Source organism: Cyprinus carpio, chromosome A14 (genome assembly GCF_018340385.1).
Source record: "Cyprinus carpio isolate SPL01 chromosome A14, ASM1834038v1, whole genome shotgun sequence".
NCBI lineage: Eukaryota > Metazoa > Chordata > Actinopteri > Cypriniformes > Cyprinidae > Cyprinus > Cyprinus carpio.
The window spans coordinates 379,011-400,546 of NC_056585.1; the positions used below are offsets into that span (position 1 = coordinate 379,011).

The 21,536-nt window shown below is 34.9% G+C and overlaps 1 protein-coding gene and 1 pseudogene across 1 annotated transcript; one reads left to right on the forward strand and one right to left on the reverse strand.

Annotated features, from left to right (window-relative positions):
- Positions 1-3,513: 3,513 nt before the first annotated feature.
- On the reverse strand, positions 3,514-11,666 carry LOC122147384 (annotated as a pseudogene).
- A 4,864-nt stretch (positions 11,667-16,530) lies between these two features.
- On the forward strand, positions 16,531-19,382 carry LOC122147385 (dehydrogenase/reductase SDR family member 13-like; the record flags this gene model as incomplete). The annotated part of the gene is made up of 4 exons (XM_042769664.1): positions 16,531-16,707; positions 16,858-16,981; positions 17,313-17,639; positions 18,424-19,382. Coding segments are annotated over 4 exons (891 nt in total), but the record flags the coding sequence as incomplete, so codon positions are not given.
- Positions 19,383-21,536: the final 2,154 nt, after the last annotated feature.

The window sequence follows — 21,536 nt, forward strand, 5'->3', positions numbered from 1 at the left end:
CCTTTACTCATCATCCAATACTCCCCAAATTAATTTTTTAATTTAAACAAACACGAAAAGTAAAAACAGCTTGACTGGGATGATTGAGAAACAAGACTCGAAAACAGAAATAAGGGGGTGAAGTTTCAGGAGTTGTCCTGGCTTATCTGTTGCATTTCAGGAACACACTTGTTTTAAGCACTGACTGGGACCTGAGAACCCGAGCAACCACCGTGTGGTCAAGACTGGTGTTAACTCTAATGCAAGAAAACCTGTTTTTAACTTTTAAAAAATTACTAGAAAACTGAAAACTGGAAAATGAAACATAAAAATAAACATCAATTCAGATTCTTAATTAAACCTAAAGTACATTAATGAAACTGCTTTCAAGCAGAAGAATGAAGCGTGCAAAATAGTTTTAGACACAGCAAAAAAAAAAAAAAAAAAAAAAAAAAAAATGCCTGCCAATTTTTTTTTTCTTTGTAAAAAATAATCCCTTTTAATAGTTTTTTTTATATTCATCTCTATCTATATGCATTAATGTTTTTAGTAACCCCTTTTTTCTTGCATTCTTGCTGAATTTTAGAATCTCAAAGCAAATTATACAAAATGCACAAGCTAAATACCAAAGAGCAAATGTTTATTTATCATAATACAAATAGGGTTTATGTTCAGAACTCCCTCTTTGTCAAAGAATCTTAATGCATGCTGATGATAAACCTGAGAAGAATTGTTGAACCTTCATAGCAAGGCAAGGCACAAATGATGACTGACAGCTTAAAAGTGCATAAAAAAATCCTAAAAGAGCTGTCTGTGTCAACCAGCACTGTAAACATGCTACATACACCAGGTATTTTTAGAACAAAATACAGATACTTTCAAATATTCGTGATTAAAATGAAATCTCTTATATCCCTTCTTCCCCCTTTGTCTGCAGTGCTTAAAATGGAAGCATAATATTATTAAAAATGATTCTTAAAAGTGTTCATATCCACACCAATGTAATCAGTATAATACACATGAATTATTTAGAGGAAATAGAGATCTTTGGGTCAGCATAGACACAATACATGGTATCTGTTTCATGCCATCACAACCCTGGCAGATTAGAGGAGGATTCAAAGTCCAGCGCCACCTTTGTGGTTAATACGTGTCATGATCTGCATGATCCTCAGTCGCTTGACCATATTTTGACAGCATCTCACAATACAGCGAGAAGATGAACCAGGGAACAAGATAGCAACATTCCTTCAGGCGTGCATAACCTGAGGATAGTATTTGAAAACAAGACAGTTAGGGCATTTGCATACCGCGCATCTTCCCTAGTTTGGATCTCAATGTTCTTTTGAGAACCGGGCTATTCGTTACCGGTGCAGGCAGAGGCAGTATACAAAAAAAATCCAAGCCTCTGACAGGAATCTTCTGTGTTACTCACTTCTACGTACACTGTCGGCCTCTGATGCCAGAAGCTAGCTCTGAGACTCTGCAAGCCTGGAGACACAAAAGGAAAAACACACTCAAACATCTGTTAAAGGAGCAACTTAAACTATAAATCTGAACACCGTCACAAATCAAAATTGGCCCCTTTAAAAATGTTATACTCGATGTGTCGTTCATCATTGAGATGAGTGTTCTCAACCAAAGACGTTTGGTAAAGCCTACATGAAAGCTATTCAATCCAAAATAGTGGACACTAATAGTATGCGTATGACATTGGATTCCCTCTGCATGTTAGTGAACAAAACTCTATTGGATACTTTCAAAAAAGGAAAGAGGCCCTTCAATTCGCCAGTTTTTAAGGAAATACAAGAAGGGAATTGTTAGTTTTTAAAGGAAATTAGTGCACACAAAAATGAATATTTCCTTTGAAAATACTGTTCCTCAGGCCATCAAAGATGTAGAGAGTTGCACCACTGGATCCTCTGCAGTGAATGGGTGCCGTCAGAATGAGAGTCCCACAGGTTATAAAAAACATTCACAATACTCCACAAGTAAGACATAACATCTTTAGTCATCAGTCAACATCTTGTGATTATTGTGTTGTTTTTTTCAGTGTTTGGACTTCATTCTGACAGGCACCCATTCACTGCAGAGATTCATTGCACGAAAGCAAGTGGTGTAATGCTAAATTTCTCCCAAATCTGTTTCTGAGAAGAAACAAAAAATCATCATAGATGGCCTTTACATTATCAGCAAATTTTCATTTTTGGGTGAACTGTTCCTTTATTTATTTATTTATTTTTTAATAATTTTATTAATATGTACAATTTTTAAATATCTTTTAATAGATAAGGAACAATATATTTAGTTTTTATTATACTTTTGTCCATGACGTATCCTGGTATGACATGTCCAAAAAGATCTTGAGCTGTATGAGATGAGAGAAGCAATGCCAAGTTGTACAAGCATTATAAGCTGTGCATTCTAGCCTCATTGTCCCACACCCATTCACACAGCCACAGAGGAGAGAGAGAGATGAGAGAGAGAGAGAGAGTCCATATCTTCTCTATGCCTGCCAACCCCTGCAAACTTCACAGCATATTATGCACAACAAACCCTTTTTATACAGTCCATGCAAACCCGACTCTAACACCACAACCCCCATTTAAATAATACATTGGACTCAGAGTATTCTTTGCAATAGTACCATAATAGCAAAACCCGCCCCTAAAAGCAGTAGTCTTAGTTCCAGAATCAATCTTCTTTCCTTTTATATCTCCAATACTTTCCCCAAATACATTTTTTAATTTAAACAAACACGAAAAGGAAACAGCTTGACGGATGGATTGAAGAAACAAGACTGAAACAGAAATAAGGTGAAGTTTCAGGGAGTTGTTCTGCTTTCTGTTGCATTTCTCAGGAACACACCTTGTTTTTAAGCACTCGACTGGGACCTGAGAACAGAGCACCACCGTGTGGTCAAGACTGGTGTTAACTCTAATGCAGAAAACTTTTTTTTAACTTTTTAAAAATTTATAGAAACTAAAACTTGAAAATGGAAAACATAAAAATAAACACTAATTCAGATTCTTAATTAAAACTAAAGTACATTAATGAAACCTGCTTGTCAAGCGAATAGATACCTGAAGTCAAAATAGTGTTTAGACACAGCAAAAATGCTGTAATTTTTTTTTCTTTGTAAAATAATTCCTTTAATTAGTTTTTTTATATCTATCTATCTATATGCATTAATGTTTTTAGTACCCCTTTTTTTTTCTGCATTTTTGCTGAATTTTAGAATCTCAAAGCAAATTATACAAAATGCACAAGCTAAATACCAAATTAAAATGTTTATTTATCATAATACAAATAGTGTTATGTTCAGAACTTCCTCTTGTCAAAGAATCTTTAATGCATGCTGAATGATAAACCTGAGAATTGTGAATACTTTCATAGCAAGCAGGCACAAATGATGACTGACCTGCTTAAAAGTGCATAAAAATCCTAAAAGAGCTGTCTGTGTCAAATCCAGCACTGTAAACATGCCATACACCAGGGATGAAACAAAATACAGTAATTCAACATATTCCGTGATTAAATAAATCCCCTTTATATCCCTTCTTCCCCCTTTGTCTGCAGTGCTTTAAATGGAAGCATAATATTATTAAAAAATGATTTAAAAGTGTTCATATCCACTGAATGTAATCAGTAAAATACACATGAATTATTTAGAGAAATAGAGATCTTTGGTCAGCATAGACACAATACATGGTATCTGTTTCATGCCATCAAACCCTGGCAGATTAGAGGAGGATTCAAAGTCCAGCGCCACCTTGTGGTTAACGTACGTGTCATGATCTGCATGATCTCTTAGTCGCTTGCCATATTTTTGACAGCATCTCACACAGCGAGAAGATGAACCAGGAGTACCATTAGCCAACATTCCTCCAGGCGTAATAACCTGAGGACAGACAGAAAACAAGACAGTTAGGGCATTTGCATCTGCGCATCTTCTTATTTGGATCTCAAGAAAATTTTAGAGAACAGGCTATTAGTTACCCTGGTGCAGTGCAGTAGCATAAACAAAAAATCTGCCTCGACAGGAATCTTCCCCTGTGTTTTCCTCTTCACTTACACTGTCGGACCTCGATGCCAGAATCTAGCTCTGAGCCTCTGGCAAGCCTGGAGACACACAGGACAAAACACACTCAACATCTGTGTAAGAGCAACTTAAACTATAAATCTGAACACCGTCAAATCAAAATTGGGCCTTTTAAAACTGTTATTAATCGATGTCTGTGTTCATCATTAGAGTGAGTGTTCTGTCCAGTAACAGTTTGCAGTTCACATGAAAGCTATTCATCTCAAAATAGTGGAAACTATTTTGATGTCGTATAATTTGGATTTCTGCATGTTAGTGAACAAAACTCTATTGGCTACTTCAAAAAAAAGGAAAGAGCCCTTCAATTCGCCCATTTTTTAACAGGAAATACAAGAAGGAATTGTTAGTTTTTAAAGGAATAGTGCACACAAAATGACATATTTCCTTGAAAATTACTTTCCCTCAGGCCATCAAAGATGTAGATGAGTTGCTCACCAATGGATACTCTGCAGTGAATGGGTGCTGACAGAATGAGAGTCCACACAGTTAATAAAAACATCACAATAATCCACAAGTAATACACACCTCTTTAGTCCATCAGTCAACATCTTGTAGATTATTGTGTTGTTTTTTTCAGCTGTTTGGACTCTCATTCTGACGGCACCCATTCACTGCAGAGGATTCATTGCTAAGCAAGTGGTGTAATGCTAAATTTCTCCAAATCTGTTCTGATGAAGAAACAAACTCATCATAGATGGCCTTTACATTATCAGCAAAATTTTCATTTTTGGGTGAACGGTTCCTTTATTTATTTATTTATTTTTTTTAATAATTTTATTAATATGTACAATTTTTAAATATCTTTTAATAGATAAGGAACAATATATTTAGTTTTTATTAACTGTAAAATATCTTGCCAAGCAGAGTTATTTTGTTGACTAAAACTAAAACCATAAAATTACCCAAGTTTTTTTAAACTTAAAAATAAACGTCAAGTTAATAAAACAAAATATGAAACACCTAAACTTATTTTTATTTATTTATAAAACTTATTTCTCATTTTCAATGAATATAACTTACTATAAGTACTAAATTAACTCAAATCAAATAAAATAACACTAAAAATAAAAAATACATATAATAAAAAACTATATAGACATATTTTAAAATAATAATAATAATAATGACAAAAGCACACAACAAAAGTATTAAAACATTAACTAAAATTTAAAATAAAAGCAGGAAAGTATAAAAAAAAATCTAATTCAAAAATATTAACAAAGACTATAATAGTAAGCATTTTGAGAAATAAATCAACTTTACTCTTCTATATTATCATTCAGCTCACCTGAATGAAGAAAAGCTTGGGTTTCCCCACCAGTGATTTGCAGCGGTCTCCTCTGAAGAGCGTAAAGAGTTGCTTCAGCTCGATGTAGTCATCTGTGCCATATATCTTTCCATCATCTCCATGACTCAGCAACACACACACAAACATGGCAGAAACGACTGTGATCTTCCTGAGACACTGAGGATGGAAGAATACATGAGTTTATGACTGACAGATGATTTTAATATTGTAACCAATCACCTATTCAGGCTCAGTCAGCATCTCGCAAAAAATACCTGGTAACACCTTATCTTATTCTCAACACAAAAGGGATACTCCATCCCAAAATGAAAATTTTGTCATTAACCACTTACCCCCATGTCGTTCCAAACCTATAAAAGCTCTGTTCGTCTTCGGAACACAATTTAAGATATTTTGGATGAAAGCCGGGAGGCCTGTGACTGTCCCATAGACTGCCAAATAAATAACAGTGTCAAGGTCCCTAAAAGGTTTGAAAGTCATCGTCAGAATCTCCATCTGCATCAGAGGTGCAATCTGGTTGTATGAAGAGACGGGAAACACTTTTTGTAAGCGAAGAAACACAAAAATAACGACTTTATTATTCACAATTCCTTTGGCAACGGTCTCCGCGCCACCACAAGTATGTGCTGTTTTTTTCTTTCAATCAAAGCTAAATACACGTAGAAAACAGCGCATCCTTGTGGCGGGGATGATACAGAAAAGCATAACGCAGCACGGTGATATGAAGAGACACAGAGGAGACCGTTGACAAAGGAATTGTTGAATAAAGTCATTATTTTTGTTTTCTTTGCTTACAAAAAGTGTTCCCGTCGCTTCATAAAACACAGATTGCACCTCTGATGCAGATGGAATATTCTGACGATGACTTTCATACTTTTCTGGACCTTGACACTGTTATTTACTTGGCAGTCTATGGGACAGTCTCAAGCCTCCCGGTCTTCATCCAAAATATCTTAAATTGTGTTCCAAAGACGAACAGAGCTTTTACAGGTTTGGAACAACATGGGGGTAAGTGATTAATGACAAAATTTTCATTTCGGGGTGGAGTATCCTTTTAACAACTACCTTACTAACTATTAATAAGCAGCAAATTAGGAATTTATTGAGAGAAAAGTCATAGTCAATAGTGAATAAGTGTTCACTATTCTAAAGTGTTACCAAATACCTTTAGTTAACAGATCTCTCATCTGTGAGACAGTCTGATCATTGCTAATTTTGATTTTGAAGCCCAGATTTGAGAAGGTCTCCATCACATCTTTGCATCCTGGTCTGTCCCATTACGAAACTCCCATTCCTGTTTAAAAAAAAAAAAAAAAAAAATATAGTTACATTAATCTAACTTGTTTAACTCATCAGTGTTAGTTTCCAGCTCTTACCTGTTTTTTCTATGGAAATTCTTGTTGTTGATGATGACACATTGTCCCAGACTGGGATAGTTCATGTTGTACTGAAAAACATCTGAATGTGGTTTTGCATCTGTCTGATCGACTCCGGCATCTGTGAAATACGAATCCCTGTGCAAACAAAGATACTTTTATGATGCATTCATAATTCATGTGGAACTGATTTACAGTCACTTCAGAAAGTGGTAATTAAAAAGTGGATAGTTAGCAGTTACTTTCATTAACTTCGCAATGTGAAAACACCCAAAAATGTACATTCTATCATCCTGTATGTGTCCAGTATGTGACACAAAATCTGTATGTGAGGATCCCAAATTTAAGTCATTATTTAAAGTTTTATTTAATCACAGATTCATAGGGTTCACACAAAGTTACTTTCATTAACTTCACAATGTGATGATTTTGTTCAGTGATTGCTTTATAAACAAAAGATTGCTCTAATTTTGACTTAGAAGGAACATTTCTCCCACAAATATTTGCTAAAAATATACTGACCCTCAGGCCATCCAAGATGTAGATGAGTTTGTTTCTTCATCAGATTTGGAGAAATGTAGCATTACATCACTTGTTCACCAATGTATCCTCTGCAGTGAATGGGTGCCGTCAAGCAACCATTTCGTGGAATTGTTTTTTACAAACACAGCTTTTTGCTTCAGAATTCATTAACTGATGGACTGGAGCCATGTGGATTACCGTGTGATGTTTTTATCAGCTGTTTGGACTCTCATTCTGACGGCACCCATTCACTGCAGAAAATCCATTGGTGAGCAACTAATGTAATGCTACATTTCTCCAAATCTGTTCCCATGAGGAACACAAACTTTCAGTGTTGGTGTGGGACCTATTTCTTTAAAACCAAACCTACATCATATTGTATGTCTGGTCCCTTGTAATTAAAGTTCTGTAGCTAATTAACTTTTATTAGCATCACACATACTCTTTGGCATTCACTTGTATGGCGTCCACAGAGTCCGACATGGTCACTAAAGGGACACAAAAGAAACAGATCTACTGATAAATAATGCTTCACATTTCCTGCAATCTTAATAAATATAGAATGTATTTTAGATTGACATATTCTCTTGTAATTCCAAGAAATATAACATGCCATAGGAAATTATGTATGTTTTTTATTTGAACTACTGTTGAGTTACTGTAAGTGTTTTTCTCATGTTGCATCATATTATCACATTATGCTTTACATTTTCCATGATTTTCACAATCTCATACACACACACTCACACAAACACGCACTGATGTTACTAAACCTATTCTTAAAAATGACTCATACAGTAGGGTGAATTCGGGTAATCTGAGACATTGGGTAATCAGTAATCTGGAACACCAAACTCCAGTGTGTTTATTTCCTCTTGAAACAAAATGTAGTCAACAGGAAATTTACTATAATTTTATCATGGATATCATGTGTCTGAGATCACATGACTTCATGAGGCTGATTCCACAGAAAGTTAAATCTAATGACAAGGGATAGTAATGTGACCCTGGACCACAAAACCAGTCTAAAGTCGCTGGGGTATATTTGTAGCAATAGCCAAAAAAACATTGTATGGGTCAAAATTATCGATTTTTCTTTTATGCCAAAAATCATTAGGACATTTTGTACATTTCCTACTGTAAATATAAAAAACTTCATTTTTGATTAGTTTATACGCATTGCTAAGAGCTTCATTTGGACAACTTTAAAGGCGATTTTCTAATTATTTTGATTTTTTTTGCACTCTCAGATTCCAGATTTTCAAATAGTTGGATCCTATCCTAACAAACCAATACATCAATGGAAAGCTTATTTATTCAGCTTTCAGATGATGTATAGATCTCAATTTCGAAAAATGTACACTTAAGACTGGTTTTGTTGTCCAGGGTCACATATATGCTATAATGAGAAATGGGTGTTAATATGGACTACTGGAGGTTATAACATTAGCTCACAGTAGCTATCAGCTAGCTAGAGAGATTCTACAGAGATGGATTCTGGGAAACGTATTCCAGTAGCAAGCAAAAGGTATCAGGATGAAGTAAACAGTTAATTTCATTTCCCAAATTCCCAGTTAGTAGGTTCAAATCACTGAGCAGGAGGGGGATCTGCGCCCAGGCCAGTTGACAATGTTCTGTACACAGACACACACACATGCACACACACACACACACAAACACTGCACACGCACACACACCCTGCACACGCACAACCACCCTCACCCACCCACCCTTCTCCACACCCACACCCACACAGTCATTAGTCAGCTAAATATGAAAATATCCATGACCTTTAATTAACTCAATGAAATGTATTACAGAAAACAATGCCACCACAGCGTCAGGAAAAGAGATGTCAACAGAAAGAGTGAGGAAGATAGAGAGAGGGAAATGAGAGAAATAAGAAGAAGCTAAACCAATGGAATATGAAGGGCGCTATTGTGGAGTACAAAGAGTTGGTGAAGGCAGTTCCCCGAGGATCCCCAATTTTAATAGAATGGAGAACTTGAATAACTGACTGAATAATCCATGAATCAAATTGTTGCTTGCTGTTGCTTAAATTTTAGTTGATTCTTTAAAATGTTAATACAATGTTAAACAAATGTTAAACAATTTTAATAGTTTTAAATCAAGAAATACAGAAATAAATAATTTTTCCTGATACTGGAATATACATTTTCTTATTGAGATTTCTGTACTTGTCATATTTTTCATAATGCTTTTTAAAAATCGGTGAGATTGTTTTTTTGGCACGCATAAAGTATGGTGAATATAGGCTTTTTTAGGCCTAATACATATGTCCCAGATTATCAAATTCAGTATGTGTTTTCAAAGACACGTCCCCTAAAGCATGCCCTTTAAAACAATAGGTGCAACAAGTTCATATAAAGCACCAAAAGATAACCTGTTTGCTTCTTTCTTAATTTAGATGTTTAACAGCCATAATGAGCACAAATATCTGGATTTACAAACATGTAACAGCTTGATAACTGAAGGACGGGCCTCTCAGCAGTCAGTTGCTTGAAGATTGCAGTATCGAAAGTAGGTTGGACTTTTCTACACTGGGACAAGCCCATGACAGCACATTATGGAACAAGACTTGTCAGGAGTTATGGTACTCTTCTCTAGCTTTATAATATTATGAATTTTAGTCTTAGACCATCACAGCCACCTAAAAATTTTATTTTATAAAGAGTTATTTCCCAGAAATTTCCACAAACAACATACAGACTCTTATGATTCTATTTAGTGCCATTTCACAGTCACATCTGACGTCTTGTTATCTAAATCCATTTGTCATCGCTCAAGAACACTCTCAAGCGCCTTCAGAACTAAATAATTTTTTACATTTCTTTCTGATCACTAAAAACGCAAATTAAGCTGATGCAATTAAGGTGATCAGTAATGTGAATACATATATAAAAGGAATAAATATAAAAGGAATAAAAATAAATAACTTACAGTTGTGTGTCAGATGTTTCCTTCTGAAAGCGAAATAAAAAACACGTAGATTTGATGATCAGGAAGGTTATTTAACTACTCGTATAGTACAAACCCAAAGGAAGCTCTTTAGCAGGGAGGCAGTGGAGTTAGGAAACCTACTATGACAGATTTTAGATCGTAACGTTTTAATGTCCTTCCAATAGTGAAAGCCTACTTATAAATATTAAGTAGGCTCATACGTTGCGTTCAGTTCTTCTAGTCACGAAGGCTTATGAATATTGAGAAGCAAGCATTCAAAGTTCCGTGAGACTGTGGCTCTACCCACAAGACGAGAAAACCCGCGCATGCGCAGTAAACTAATTAAAGACGCTCCGATACATGGTGAAACTTGTTATCGTGTGCATTCTGTGGAAGTTACTTATTATGACCAACTTGCTAACAGCCGGTTAGCTAGGAAACCTCTGATACCAGCAGTATCTAAACTTAGGCGTTCTGCTTGAGCAACATGCTGATGGAGTTCCTGGTTCATCTTCTCGCTGTGTGAGATGCCATGTATTGTGTCTATGCTGACCAAAGAACTATAAATAATTTCTTCTCTAAATAATTTATTTTACTGTTTAAATTGCAGTGGGATACAATTTTTAATAATATTATGCAGGCATTTAAAAATGCAGACTGCAGCCAAACAGGGGGAAGAAGGGATAAAAAGGGAATTTGTATTTAATCACGAATTTCTGAAATTACCAGTATTTTTTTCATCCTACTTTTTGTAACACTTGTAACACATGCATTAAAAGATTCTTTGACAAGAGGAAGTTTGTGTAATTTGATGAGCAAAGATTGCAATAAATGAGAGATGTAGAAAACAAGAAAAGCATCCATAATGAACCTCAACACTTTATATCGGTTTTGTCTTTGATTTGTTACTAAGGCAGAAGCAAAACAAATGCCTAAAAGGACTGCAAAATTGTAGGCTAGTAGCTACTTTTATATCCTTATAAATGGTTGATAAAGCCTCAAGTTTAAAACAATATGCACACATTTCTTTTTTGATAGCCTACTTTGTCAGAGAACCATTAGCAATGTTCTTCCAGGCATAATAAACTGAGGACAGACAGAAAACAAGATGATTAATGCAAGTTTATCAGCATATTCTCTAATTTGTTTCTCAAGAAAACTTGTTAATTAATTACCTGGTGCATCAACAGGAATCTTCTGAGCCTCTGCAAGCCTGGAGACACACACACAGGACAAACACACTCAAACATCTGTGTAAGAGCAACTCGAACTACGAATTTAAACACCTTGTCAAATCAAAACGGGCTTTTAAAACATTAATTCTGGTTTTGGAGCAGTCCGTTCATCATCATCAGAATGAGTGTTGTTCACTCCAGCCGCTTGAAGTTCATGTGAAGTTCATCCCAAAACTGTGGAAGCTAGGCTAGCCTATGATGTATAATTTGCATCATAGTAATAAACAAAAGCTGTTACTTCAAAATAAAAACCACTAAAAACTAAACAGTAAAAAATAAACAGTATGTGTGTGTGAATGAATTTTTGTTTTTTCAGGAGCTCTAGGTCGTATTCTTTTTTTCTGCATTTTCTGAAATTGCTCAAAGTAATAAAGTATAATCGAATAAAGTAATCTTTATGTTTATCATAATACAAATTGTGGCTAGTGTTTATGTTCGGAACTTCCGAACAAAAGAATCTTTAAATAACGCTTGCTGATGATAAATTGTAAACTTAAAACAATTTATAAATAATATTTACAAATATAATATAATATATATAGATATATATAAATATATTATATATATATATATATATATATATATATAATGATATAAATCAAATAATATTTTTAGTTTCTATTCTTTTTATGTTATATTATATTATCACCAAGCAATGCGCTTATTTTTGTTAACAATATAATTTATTAAAACATTATTTTCAATGAATCTCACACAATCAAGATATTTTTTTTGCCCATTTTTTAATTTATATGTTTTAATTAACTTTTCTCATTTTCATTTAGTTTAACTTAACTTTTCTCATTTTCATTTAGTTTAACTTGAAGTACTAAAATAAATAAAAATTAATAAAAACTATATAGACTATAATATATTATATATATATATATATATATATATATATATATATATATATATATATATAACACTTTGAAAAAAAAACACAACAAAATTATTAAACCTTTACAAATAAAGGTTTGTTTTTTTTTTTTTCTTTTTTCTTCTCAAGAAATAATTTATCAATCAGCAAGTTGGGCTAATTCTGATTTTGAAGCCCAGATTTGAGAAGGTCTCCGTCACATTTTTTTGCATCCTGGTCTGTCCCATTCAAACAGTAGATAAAAACATCACAATAATTCACAAATAATCCACACGGCTCCAAACCATGAACTTACATCTTGTGAAGTGAAAACGATTTGTTTGATACAATACATCACAAGCTGTTTTTAACTTTAAAGCGTCACTTCTTGCCAATATATGAGTCCCATAATCCATACTGTATCCATAATCTATAAAAAGGCCATCCCCTGTTGTCCCCCTCACAGTGAAATCCACCCATATAGTTGTTTAGAAACTAATTTGGACTGCTTTTGTGAACGTTGCTTGAGCTGTGCATATTTTGTACTGATTCAGATAAAATGACTTTTCACTGGAGAAAGCAATAATATGGACAGAGGAATGGTGTGAACGGTTGCATGGATTTGTTTCTTACAAACAAACAGCTTTTCGCTGCACAGGATATTGATAGACTGAAGTCATGTGGATTACTTGTGGATTATTCATGAATATTAATAAAGTCATATTTTTAAAATCCTTCCAAAAGTGAAAGCCTAGTCATAAATATGAATTACCTTCCATTGACGAAGGTAACCAAGCATTCAACATCATAAAGAGTTCTGTGAGAATGACTCCACCTACATGCCATGAAAACCCAAATTTTACCCATGCGGCAGTAAAATAAAGATGAGTACTGCATTGCACAAGAATAATAAACGGTTTGGAAATCGAAAGTCTAGGATTGGATCATTATTGTAGCGATTAGCGAATATGTTCTGGCATATTGTATTTTATTCTTTTAACCCTAACTGACTCAGTGTGCAGCTTTTCATTTCCTCAACAACCATGTTGGAATATGTACATACACATACATATTCCAGGATGACAATGTCGAGATTCAATGGACCCAAACTGTGAAACAGTGGTTCAGTGAGCATGAGAAATTATTATCATGTATGAATTTGCCACCACAGAGTCCTGAGCTTAACCTTATTGAAAGTCTTTAGGATGTGCTGGAGGACTGTGCACTTTACAGTGAGGTTTGACTCTCCCATTATCAATCCAAGATCTCTGCAAAAAAAAAACTTATTGTTTTTACTATTTTTTTTTTTTTGATCAAATAAATGCAGCCTTTTTGAGCACAACAGACTTCTTTCAAAAGCTTTTGTAATCTTAATTTTTTCAAACTGTCATTGACTGCACATACATTTGAACACATGTAGTTTGATGAAACACCTTAATTTGGCCACAGTGCGGCAGTATGTATCCTCTCCAATAATAGCATAGTGTATACTGAATAATAGCGTGCCAAGACAACAAAGTGAACTCATTAGTGACTCTTTGATTTATGGAGGTCGTCTGGAGCGTTTGCACACAATTGGAGGACACCTCTGACACAGAAAAGTGCAAAGTCATTATTAGAAAGGAAAAGGGACTGTTAGAAGTGTACAGTAAAAATAAACACACTGAAAAAGGTTTTCTGCTTCTACTGATAGAGTTCACTGACAAAGTATCAGATACGAAATCATTAATTTTAGCAAATTTGAGCCTTTATCAATCACTTTAAAGTATATTTAATTCAAGTAGCTGTACACATAGCCTAAAAATACTGTTACAATAGAGTTTTGCAATCCTAAGAAAAACCCAACTTCACTGAAAAAATTGATTCATTGAATTTAATTTATTGAATCAATTTATTTTAGCTACATTTAAATAAATTTTGCTGAAAGTTAATCAACTAAATTAGTTTATTTAAATATAGCTAAAATAAATTGATTGCAACCACTTACCATAAAAAAATTTAGTAAATTCAATTAATCATTTTTTTCAGTGTCGTATGCATTTGCCTTACTCAAAAAAAACCACTCACAGAAAAAAAAAAATTACAAACAAAAAAACATCACACACTATAACTCATCAACTACACAAAATCTCCAAATTCACAAAAAAAACTCATCATCCCACACTTTATCATGTTATTTTAACAACTTAAATGCATTTTTTTATTGAGTAGCCTGCTTTTATTTCTATGTCCGTTGCATAGGCAGATGGGCGTTTGAGATACTACTGGTCATAGGATTTTTGTTCACAGGACAGACCTTCACCTGCGCACTGCCAAAAATGTTCTCTCTTTTTATTTATTGTGCTTTTATATTTTATGGGAAAACCCCGTCACCGGCACTCATTGTATTGTAACGGGTGTGTTACGTTATGTGACTTTTCTTCAAAAGTTTGCATCGTGCAAGATTTCTCAGAGGTTATTCTTTCAGATCTCAACTCAGATGTTTCTCCTAAAATTTCTTAGAAGAAATGAAAATAGAATATGACAAGAAAAAGAGACACGGTTGAACTCGTCTCTTTAATATTAGGCAACGTTACTGGAGTCTTTTTTTTTTCCTAGGTAAAAAATCTGAGCAGTAGGAGACTAAAATAGATTATTAAATTGCTGTGAATTCAATTTGAATTTGACGTTGTCATATATGATTTTTCTTTCAAACAACTTATGTAGGCTAACTGTGTTTCCACATCTCATTTACTGAGTCTTTTCTTCTATTTGTATAAATGTATCGGGGTTATTATAATATGGCTGCATTTACACTGCAGGTCTTGATGCCCAAATCTGATTTTCTGACTATATCCGATTTTTTTGACGAACCGCTTACATCATCTCAGAGAATGTCTAATATGGCGAGAAGTTTCACTGTCACTACACTTCCGGCTTCTGAACTGGTTGCAGTTCCACTCTGATTCCATATGAGGGCGCTCACAGGACGAGTGCAGAATGAATGGAGGTCAAGGGCGGTATACCCCCTCAAAATCCACTTTTCTCAGGATATAATTTTTTGTCTAGTAATTTGAATGTTGTATTCGAAAGGAGATGCAAAGAAATTACACATTGCTGGGTGTTCGAAATCGAAAGGACATAAGTAGAAAGGCTCTCCGTAGACGGGCTCCGGACATCTTTTAAAAGTGACCCGTATCCAGACAGAGCCCGTCTACGGAGAGCCGTCCCACTCCCAATTAAGTCCTATTGTACCGAATTTTGGTTGCAGTTCCACCAGAGTTCCACTGGAGGCGATCACCATGAGTGCAAAATGAATGGGAGTCTATGGGGCTACTAGACGGCTAAATTTGTCCCTTTCAACCGATTGCCGTTGAGAAATCTCAGATCTGATTGTAGGTTTTGCAAGTTCAACATGGGTTATAGGTCGAAAGTTGAATGAACGAGTACTTATGTCCTTTCGATTTCTTACAGGTTGAGTTGTTGTTGCCCATAACACGCTAGCATTCTGCTAATGAACGTATAACGTCATTGACATTTTAAAAGACTTTTTAAAGCAAATAAGTGACTCTAAAAAAATCTAACACCCAGCAATCTGTAATTTCTTTGCATCTCCTTTCGAATACAACATTCAAATTACTAGACAAAAATTATATTTTGAGAAAAGTGGATTTTGAGGGATATCCCACCACTGACCTCCATTCATTCTGCACTCGTCCTGTGAGCGCCCTCATATGGAATCAGAGTGGAACTGCAACCAGTTCAGAAGCCGGAAGTGTAGTGACAGTGAAACTTCTGCCATATTATGGGGCCTATAGTTTTTAGCTAAAAAACAACAACAAGTGTTAATTAAAATAAAGCTGGAATAAAATAAAATATGAATACATAAATGCATGCATTGCTTATAATACAAATAATACTAGACAATACAAAACAAAACAGCTTTATATGGAGTAGGAAAAAAGCAACCAAAGAAACCCTCAACAAACTTTTAATTTTGTAATGAATGTGTGACTAACAGACCTAGGGAAGTCGTGTATATTATTAAAATCTTAAAAAGCCATGGGCATTCTTATATTGAATATACATTTTTCTGGTTTTGCTTTGAATATTGATTTGGACAATTGGGGTTTGGAGTCAAAATGTTAAGAATCACTGTTATAAAAACAGTTCAGCAAGTGCAAATACTTCACATGAAGCTATGACTCTGTGCATGTCTATGCTGGAACAACAAAGAATACATTTTCCATCTGTTGTGTGTGACAGGTGGCAACACTGGCATTGGGAAGGCGACTGCCGCAGGGCTGGCCATGAGAGGAGCCCGAGTGATTCTGGCCTGCCGCAGCAAACAGAGAGGAGAAGCAGCAGCACAAGAAATCAGGACCGTGAGTGAAAGCTCTGATTTAACTCTGATCTGAGAAGAAAAAACTATTAAACATTAAGGACATGAAAATATATTTGTCCCAGTTCATTAAGCTATACTTTATCTATTGTACAAAGATTGTAACTGATAGAACATTCTGATATTTTCTTAGGAAACTGGGAATGATGCTGTGATCTTCATGCAACTGGATCTTGCAAGTCAGAAATCCATCCGATCTTTTGCCGAAACCTTCCTGAAGGCCGAGCCCAGACTAGACCTGCTCATCAATAATGCTGGTAAAACTAAAAAAGCAAAGCTAACCAGCTCCTAAACCTGTAAGGTTAAAGCTTCAACATACGTACACTACCTAATATATCTGATTGAATGTATTTGATCAAAAATACAGTAAAGGAGTAATACTGTAAAATATTTTTACAATTTAAAAAATAAATTAAAGAGTTTCCACAACAGAGAAAAGCTGCTGAAAATTCATTAATTAATTACATTTTGCAATATATTACAACAGAAAAGTTATTTTAATTTGTAATAATATTACCGTTTTACCGGTAGTGTAAGATGTGGTTTGTTTTACCAGCATGGATGATACTTGTTTGTTGTGTTGTTAAGGACTGGGCGCTCCAGGACGCACTGAAGATGGCATCGGGATGATCCTCGGTGTCAATCATATCGGTCCATTCCTGTTGACCAATCTTCTGCTGGAGCGTCTCAAGGAGTGTGCGCCCAGCAGAGTGATCACCGTGTCGTCTTGTGGTCATGATCAGGGCACTATTGATTTCAACTGCATCAACACACACAAGAAGCTCGCTCTGGGATCATCTGACGCTGATTTATTCAGGGCCTACACCCACAGCAAGCTCTGTAATGTGCTCTTCACTCATGAACTGGCCAAGAGACTGGAGGGAACCGGCGTCACATGCTACAGTCTCCATCCAGGTTAGTGATCGGCGAGAGTTTGCAAAATGTAAGTATTTTTGCCAAAAACCATTAATAAATCTAAAACATACAATGCTTAAAAAAAAACCCTACAATAAAAGTTCTTCAGTGTTTCTTTGCAGAAACATTAACTATGAGATTGGTAAGTTGCCACAAAACACAAGTTGTCTGCAGGCAAATTTTTTTCCTTTTCAAGACCAATTGAAGAAAATTTAAGGAATAAATGAAAGGGTAAACAATACATCAGTATGTTCTCTAAATGCCACTTCCAATCTATCTTCATTACTTTTTCATTGATCTTACACATAAAAACATAGCTTAACTAGAATATGGAAATAACTCTTACTGTATCTTCTGATCACACTGTACAAAAATGACGTTCTTCCTTATTTTTTGTAGTTTTTGAGTTAATTCAAAGTAGATGCAGCAATGACATAAGAAGTCTTGTTTTCTGAGAACTGTATCAACATGTGAATTCATGATAAAAAAGGAAAATATCAAATCCAACAGATGCAGAAACTTAATTCTCTTAATTTTGTTAAATTTCTCAAAAAAAAGAAAAAGAAAAAAAAAGTTGCAACATTTAATGCCATGACTTTCTGCTCCAATTTAACACCTTTTAAGTCCTTAGTTCGTGGAAGGGCAAATTAAGAATTTTTAAGACCTTTTTAAGGATTCGAAGAAACCCTGAAAACAGCAGGGATCCAAAAATAAAAAAAAAACAAAGTCAGAAGCATCTAATCTGTTGCATCCACCCTGTTTTCTGTGTTTTGATCTGTTTCAGGGTCGGTAAGATCAGAGCTTGCCCGTGACATCAATGAATGGCACACACAGATTATCAAGACCATTGTTAACAAGTTCTGGGCGACCGACCCGGTGTCCGGGTCTCAGACGACGCTGTACTGCGCACTACAAGAGAACATCGAGCACCTGAGCGGACGATACTTTTCTGACTGTCAGCTGGTGCAAGTCAAGCCTGAGGCCAGAGACGATGGAATCGCCAAAAAACTGTGGGACGTCAGTGAGAAGTTATGTGGCATAGCTTGAATACACACTGCTGTGAGAAAAGTACTGCAATATCTTGATTTTGGTATTTTTTCTTTTGATATATAATGTGTTCAGACAGAGTCAGAAATATCACAATTATGTTCTGAGCACACAAGTGAGTGGAAAGTCTGTAACCAGTAGTGTTAATCATTCAACTTTTATATTTAGCTTCACATGTAGTTGTGATTGAAATTTTTTTTTTTTTTTTGCATAATCAATTTAAAAATGGAGAAATATAAAAATATTCATTGAAAGTTGTTGATTCTAGCTATATAAATAAATAAATAAATATATATATATATATATATATATATATATATATATATAAAATAATATATGTGTGAGTGTGTTTGTATACTGTATATATGAATGCCTATTTTGAGACAGCATAGTGAGACCGAATGGACTTTTCTTTGGACTCAGTTACATAATTCATGGTGCTGCATGGGATTGGGTGGATCTTTTGGCATAATGTGGTTGCTGTGACTCTCTTATTGAATTTTGTTTACAGCATCATGGGTATTGTAGTTTTTTTCACTACACATAATTTTTTTTAAAAAATAAGGCTTTAACTAATGCATAATACCATTAAAAGCCAGTTACCAATTTCTCTATGGAGAGTTTTTACTTCCAAAACATGACTGTTGAACTCTATAATAAACACCAGACTCAGAGGAATGGGTTTCCCAGGCACACTTGAAGGCAGCATTAATGTAGTCATTTGTAAATGTATTAAACTTGCAATTTATTGAGACAGATGCCCCTCAAATGTGACCCTGGACCACAAAACCAGTCATAAGGACCAATTTTTTTAAAAAATTGAGATTTATACATCATCTGAAAGCTGAATAAATAAGCTTTCCATTGATGCATGGTTTGTTAGGATAGGATCCAACTATTTGAAAATCTGGAATCTGAGGGTGCAAAAAAATCTAGCAACTGAGAAAATCGCCTTTAAAGTTGTCCAAATGAAGTTCTTAGCAATGCATGTTGCTAATCAAGTTTTAATATATTTACGGTAGGAAATGTACAAAATATCTTCATGGAACATGATCTTGATCCCATTGTACAAGCCCAAAAACAAGTACAGTTTTTTTCCCGCCCATTTTATTTTGACTGGCAAAGTGCAAAGGACAAAATCAGACATGTAAGTTGAAACCTGCAACAACAGGAAGTGGTGTAGTCCAATAGAGCTGCTGTCAGTTATACGAGCACAGTTAGAGATATTATACTAGCTTTGTACAATCAAACTGATCTGCACACTCATTCAAAACATTCAGATCAAGTGTCAGCAGTGACACGGCAGTTGTTCTGCCATTCTCAAGGAACTCGGATTGACGGAAAACATGCACACCCCCACATATATCAGTTAACAAGGTGTGCAAATATTACAGCCATTTATGCTTGTTGCAGACGGTTTTTATATTCATTTTTAAGTATATAAAGCATATATAATTTCAGCCCACGCAAAGCGTATTAACACTGACTTTTATACAGAGTCAGAGGTGAAAGGAATGAAAGTCATAATTTCTCCTCTCCTTCATATTTCCACAATAAAATTGATTTAAAACATATCTTGATTCCTCAGTTGTAAATTGTGTCAAGACAAGTGTCTGCTAAATGAATAAATGTGACTATGCTAAAGCATCTATCTAGATTTTTGCATGTTCATTCACTCAATGATGTGCACTTTTACACAAAAAACTCCCCCTGAAACACCACCGAGATCATTTCTAGCCTAAAGCACAGTGTCTAAATGATCCTCTTATCAGACAAGCTCAGGCAGGGCATTATAGGACAAAGGCTATCAAGACTAAGCACCAGTTCAAACTTTACCCTAAATACTACTAATGCATGACGAATAATAAAATAAGAATGTATTCTTGATGCATATGTAGAGGCTCTTTTGTGAAAAGTCATTTTTTGGAGTGTGATGTCAAATGTCAAATGAGATAATAAAATAGCTCAAGGTTAAGTATATAACAATAGTTAAATTAGCATAAATTCCCAAACTAAAACAATGTGATAAAGTGTACCATGACTTTAAAATTGTTTATTTGTTGAGCTGTACAGTGTGTGTTAGTTATTAATTTTCTGTTTCATCTAAGACCTGCTGTAGATGGTCATTGACAGTCTTAAGCTGGTGCTCTGTTCCCATGATGCACCTGGCTTCCATCAACATGGCAGGCATACAGGATGGGCCCATACTGTCAGACAAAAGACAGAAATGAAATGAGAAACAGACCAAATATCAATAAACCCCACAAATCCCATAAAATATGACAATATGGTTTGCTTGTACAGCATGTTTATGCACAGAACTCAATAGGAATGAAAGCTCAACACCAAACTAACTAGCTGCAGACTTCCTCACCGTTTCCACCTCATCCGGATGTGCTTTATGGTGCTTCAGTACTTCCTGTTTGAGCTCCTGCAGGTTGGTTAGCAAAGAGGAACCTTCTCTCAGAGCTTTGAGTCTCTGTTCCATCTCATCGTGATCTTTCTGAAGGTTCCTCAGCTTTGTCTTCCCCCTGAAAACCAGAAATTCATTTCAATTTCACAGTCATAAATTAATTACTATGAATTTTATACATTAGTATATAATAGAATAGAATAACAGACCTCAAATGTAACATCAATTATGTTTACTTGTCAGTGCTTACTTAATGAGCTCATTATTGGCTTCCACAAGTCTGGTCCTCTTCTTATTAATAGCGCTGTTTGATCTAAAAGAGAGAACAATACAGTTAATGTCTGCAAAGCAACACTGCTATTCAAATAATTTCCAATCAAAAAACTATTGTGAAAAATTATTAAGATGTAAAATACATTTTCTATTTGAATGCATTT